General features: G+C 38.7%; 1 protein-coding gene across 1 annotated transcript; it reads right to left on the reverse strand.

Annotated features, from left to right (window-relative positions):
- Window positions 1-73: 73 nt before the first annotated feature.
- On the reverse strand, window positions 74-5,492 carry LOC136685473 (peptidase inhibitor 15-A-like). The gene is made up of 5 exons (XM_066659398.1): window positions 5,041-5,492; window positions 3,023-3,141; window positions 2,066-2,198; window positions 1,843-1,958; window positions 74-209 (listed from the first exon to the last, which is right to left on the reverse strand). The coding sequence occupies exons 1-5, from the start codon at window positions 5,314-5,316 to the stop codon at window positions 74-76; spliced, it is 780 nt and encodes a 259-aa protein (XP_066515495.1). The 5' UTR covers window positions 5,317-5,492.
- Window positions 5,493-5,781: the final 289 nt, after the last annotated feature.

A 5,781-nucleotide genomic window follows, 5' to 3' on the forward strand; every position in this document is an offset into this window, starting at 1 on the left:
AGAGAGAGAGAGAGAGAGAGAGAGAGAGAGAGTGTTTGTGTGTGTGTGTGTGTGTGTGTGTGTTTATTCTGGTTTATTTGAACCAGTGCAGGTAGTTAGAGTTCACTGCAGGAACACATATGTTGTTACTGCATGATCCTCCGTAACTGGGCGGACACATGGAGCAGGGAACACCAACTTTATATGGAGCTTCTCCAATCCAGTTTCCCCTGCAAACAAACACACAACAAAAACTTTTAAAAAAGTTCTTAAAGCTCTAAAATTAGGAAAAACAAATATTTAGAAGTTATACTCGCATTAAATGAAAATCAAAACTGTTTTGTGATTTCTGAATTAAAGATGCTCCATAGAGGAGGTCCCCACATGGGGGCAGCCCTGTTTTAAACAAGGTTTAGAAATACATCCAGGCCTCTAGGTGTCCTTATTTTGACTGTTTCATAAAGTGAAGAAAGAAATGTGAAGTGGAGAAAGGGCAAATTGCCAAACTAACAAAGTTATATTTAGAATCTATGGCAAAATGTTGGATCATACAAGAACAGCCCACTGGGAAATAAACACATTTCTAGTTTTGATATTTGCCCCAAATCTGGTTCAAATGTTTAAAAATTACTTTGTAAACAAATATCATTATATTTGAAGATTTGTTGCACTACTTTTGCAGTTTTAAAACAAGGGCAGTTGCAGATACATGTTTGTAATATGGTATACTTTGTTTTTTCTTGTTAACTAAGAGACTTTCACTGCTCCTGAGCAGCAAAGCTGTCCTAGCACTGGCCCTATCATCAGTAAGTCTCAAGTTTGATCCCTGCTGATGCCACAGCCCTCTGTAACCACGGGTCTAAAAGAGGAACACTGGCCTAGCTCTCTAGTTGTGTAGAGTGTCTCTCCCTCTCCCCATCACTCAGAACAATGCTAGCCAACGCAGGTAATCAGAACAAGCTCATGTAGATGGGGAGGTAGACTGGGACAATGACTACATTGGACTACATATAGAGGACATAAAGAAAAGTTAACTTTCAATGAGGATCACAGCAGGAGATGATTCCATAACAACAGAGAAAGAGCAAGTGTACTTCATGTTATTTCATGCTGATTTTCACATAAGAAATAGAAGTAATGGGTGATTTTTTTTGTTCCACGGCGAAGCTCTTATTTTCAGGGTAAGGCAAGTTCAACTCCTCTGTGATGCTTTTCCCAAGCTTTCGGTTCAGTGGGATTAAATAAAGTAGGCCAGAAGTCAGTCATAAGCAGGGTCATACATAAATTGTGGAGCTTAAATTCCAGAATTGAGGCAAAATTCCTTTGAAGCTCCCCTGGTGCCAGGAGCTTTCAGTCCAGAGCAGGCTGCCTGCACAGGCTTATGCCAAAGTGTTTAGCATGTGTAGTCATTTCATCTTAGTCTGGAGCTAAACATCAAGAAGAAAACATGAAAAAGGTGCAAGAGCTTTCATTTTTCATGCTTTCTTGAACTTGTATAGCAATTAATAGCAGTGCTAGGTTATGAAATACTGGGGGGAAATTGCAATTGCAATTTTTATGACCAATATTTTAAATGTTATTCACAAATCTTGATTATTTACTAATAATTAAAATCCATGACTATTTATTGGCCATGACAGCTAGAACATACCCCAAATTCATGAATAGCGTCTCCAAAACTCTGATGGTGACTCGTTCTTTGGACTATTACAATTCCTGCTGTCATTTGTTATGTTTTGTCTTGTTCTGTATGTTTACTTTCAGTTTTGTGAGATTTCTTCCATGTTATTTTACTTTTTTTCAAAAGCTCCACATCCACTCTACCATGCTATGTACCTTTAAGAATAATGATTGCACACTTACTTTGGTGAATAGTTGCACACCAAATACGTCGCTCTTTTCCAAACTGAACCCCACACGTTCATATTATGGCACGTATGAATAGCGCATCCTATTTTATTTGATGTCGCCCAAACCATCTGCCCAAAGAGAACGAGAAATAAAAGTAGATCAGAGCTGATATGGGCCACTGAAAAATAATTAATGCAATTACTCCACAAGTCAGCCACCATCATAAACAACTCACCTGTGTGTAATGTGTGCACATGGGTCCGTAGCACTTTAAAGGACATCTGGGGTTACATTCGCGAGGATAAGGGAAAGAATAATCTTTCACTTCATCGTACCATGGCTTCACCAGCTGGAGAATGGATCTGTACCTTTAACCAAACCACAAACCACAATGTTACTGGACACAGCTGAGAAAACAGATGTTCATAGATGCTTTAATGTCCAAGTTATTTCAGAATGAATTACTAAAATGACACACATCCAAACTTGTGATAGGCTGTTTATACGTTACTATAATTTATAAATTTGAGTTGTATTTAACATTTCACATGAAATGAAACACTCAGGACTAATTGTAATGAAACATGTACAATTCCAGAGAATATTCAGGAAACAAAAATCATTTTTCCAAAAGATTGAATCAGGATGGGTATTATAATATACATATTTATAATGCCCCACCCACAAATGTACTTTTCATAGCTTTTCAACTGTTGCTTAGTTGGACAAGTTTTACAAAACACTGGTAAAAATGCCATACATACATCCCAGATGCATGCAATATCAACCACATTCATTTCGCACACCCCGTTATTATGATCTCATTGGACAGCCCAAAGCACTAGAAGAGAATGGAAACTCCCCAGGTCTTTTACATCAGCTCACAGATCCTCATACTGGCTGGCACCCAGCCATGTGTGATGAGGGGAAGAGAGGAAACCATCCCACCCACCCAGAGAGCAAAGCCAATTACAACCGATGATCTCCCATTGATCGGACCATCACATAGACCACTGGGCCACTCAGGAGCTGCCAAAACACCAATATTTATAGTCGGGTATTCACTCAAACTAATCATAATAGGTTGCAATTTTTGTTTATGATTCTCTTTCTTTAAGTTAAGCATAAATAGGAAATTTATGCACAGCACGTACAGGACGACATTGCACTGAGTGCAGAATGAGTGTCTTACCTTCCAGTTCGGACAGAAAGGTTCTGACCCAAAAACCGAAGTAGGCTCCGAGGGCCATGTTCCCAAAGACACATCGCAGCCCATTCCTCAGCTCTCTTTGCTAGAGTATCATCCCATACCTGGAAACATTAGGGGGTGGGGTTGGGGTTTAAATTGCGGAAGACACATTTTTTATGCAGAAGACAAATAATTGCACATTATTATTATTATTATTATTATAAATAATAATAATAATAATTATTATTATTATTATTATTATTATTAGACAGACTAGCCATCTAAAAGCAGGAGATTAGCCAAGAAGCTTAGTCCAACAAAATTGGCGAGATGAAGTTGCTAGACACTGAAAAGCTCAAATTGAAAAGGAAAGCATCTGGCTGGGCAATAAAATGTAATTTCATCTGGTTATGCAATAGAAAATACACCATCTGTCTATGCTAACACTGCTTTCTTAAAGAAACTTGATCGTGCCCTTGCCATTACCAAATTCACAAGCCATGAAATGAAGCCTAAGAATCTGTCTGGCTGAGAGACTGAAAATACAGTGACCATAAGAGCCATAAGACCACTGCTTCCAAAATAAATCCATTTATATCATAGCCCTGAAAAAACAAATGTTCACCAGTGGAGGCCAAAAAACCAATTCACAAGTTCCAGGTCTGTCTATCTATCTATCTATCTATCTATCTATCTATCTATCTATCTACCTACCTACCTACCTACCTTTTTTTTTTGTTAGTTTGTCAGGTTTTCCTACCATGTATATTATTATCGATGTATGCTAACACAGCATTAAGTGTCATTCCCACAGATTCTCTTGTGTGGTTTACTTCCCAAGCTGGGACTTAAACCCTAGTTTGAGCTATATCACCTGAAAGTTAAAATTATTTAAGTCCATCTATTCACTTTGAAACATATTACATGCCTTAACAATTAGGCTGAACTATATTTTTAGAAGAAATGGACCATCTTTGGTGGACAGGTTAATTTATATCTATGAAATATTAAGCACATATAGTTTCTGCTATTCAATATGATGTTTACTTCTGAAAGCTTAAGTATAAGAAAAAAGAACAGGGACAAACACTAACTAATGAATGCCTGAACAGGGACAAACACTAACTAATGAATGCCTGCACAAAGCACCCAATCATTAAACGCCACAAGAAACCCCTTGTGGATAATCGTCAGCCTGCTAAACACGTGTGAGTGAGTTACAAGCCAATTCCATGAGCCCATGATCTAGACTAAAAATGTGACATTTATACAACAGTATGCCAGTAAATATTTTTTTTGTCTTTATAATCAGTCGTAGTTATAGGGTCTCTGCAGGAAATTACCTGATCCAGATTTTATTTAAAGTGCGAGATTAATCAACCAGTGCCAAAACCATTTAACAGCAGAACCAAAACACACTGTAGAAATGTCCCAATAACAGTACAATACAATACAGTACAATATCAGTCAAATACAGACATATATAATGGTTTTATTTTTTGAGGGGTCCATCCATGGTCCCTAACTCCACCTAACCCAACTCTTAACATTAATTAATGTCACGAAAAAGACTTCTACACAAATTGAGAACTATGTCTGTTAGAAATCCATATACTCATATCAATTATCAGTTACATTTCTGACAATGAGAAACTATATTTACTTTATTTGAACACTTTTAGACAGAGTATGTCCAGCTTCTCAAAATGATTATGAAAATGTGTTGCTCATGAATATGAGAAAAGTCACAATGATGAGATACTAAGTTATGAATTTGGAAAGATTTCTCAGTATTAACATTTACAAATTGGCTTCCATACAAGAGTCCCCGTACAGGAGGAAAAATATTAATGTGATTATCATTATAGGCACCTTTGGTCCCTACAAAGTAACAAATACAGACTCAAACACAGCACTGTGGAATCTGAACCCAGTGACCGCGCGGGGCTCTGTTGCTAATCTCATTTTAGCGAACAATTCTGATTTAAAATGCAAACAAAATGGCTTTAAATGCAAATTACCATGTATTCCATGTTCGAAGCCGGAGGGAAAACTTTTCCGCGGACTTTGTTGTGGTAGTGGAGGATGGCTAGCATGTCCTCCTGGGAGATGGAGCGCTTCTTTCTGACCCGCGGCGGGAGCGGCGCGTCCTGGCCTGGCAAAGGTGCGCCAAGCCCGGCATGAGTGAGCGAGAGAGCCGCGGTGGAGTTCCGGGCGTAGGCTGCGCAAACTCCGCACCAAAGACACAAGAGCAGCACGTCCACAGCCAGACACGTCTCATTCATCATCAGCTTCATTGAAGTTCACTTCGGGGTTTTCTTTTCTTTACGTATTTACTGCAAATGTTCACAAAGCACGTGCACTTAAATTGCTTTCTGGTTTTGGGTGCAGTCCAGTACAGATATCTTCTAACAGTTAAACATCTGATATTTGTTGATGTGCATCATGCATGTGCAAAGATATAATGTATTTAGTAAAGTAATTACATGCCATGCCATGCATATGCTCTATGTGCAATACCTGTACTAAAATGCTGAAACAAATATAGTGGAACAGTATACAGTCTCTCTCTCTCTCTCTCTCTCTCTCTCTCTCTCTCTCTCTCTCTCTCTCTCTCTCTCTCTTACTCTCTGATTGTGGAAGCCTTTTTCAAAGCTCCTCCTGTCCAGCAGCTCTGGATTTCTCCCCCTTCCACAGAGCTAGTAGAGGGGCTTTATATACCCAAGATGCACAGGGCAGGAAGTCTCTTGGCTTGCCCCTGA

Source organism: Hoplias malabaricus, unplaced genomic scaffold, assembly GCF_029633855.1.
Source record: "Hoplias malabaricus isolate fHopMal1 unplaced genomic scaffold, fHopMal1.hap1 scaffold_557, whole genome shotgun sequence".
Taxonomy (NCBI): domain Eukaryota; kingdom Metazoa; phylum Chordata; class Actinopteri; order Characiformes; family Erythrinidae; genus Hoplias; species Hoplias malabaricus.

Coding starts and splice junctions, on each gene's coding strand:
- LOC136685473 (XM_066659398.1), bottom strand. CDS start 5,316: ATGAAGCTGATGATGAATGAGACGTGTCTGGCTGTGGACGTGCTGCTC. Junction 2,199..3,022: donor CTTTCTGTCCGAACTGGAAG/GTAAGACACTCA, acceptor GTTTGGTTAAAG/GTACAGATCCATTCTCCAGC. Junction 1,959..2,065: donor TGTGCACACATTACACACAG/GTGAGTTGTTTA, acceptor CTCTTTGGGCAG/ATGGTTTGGGCGACATCAAA.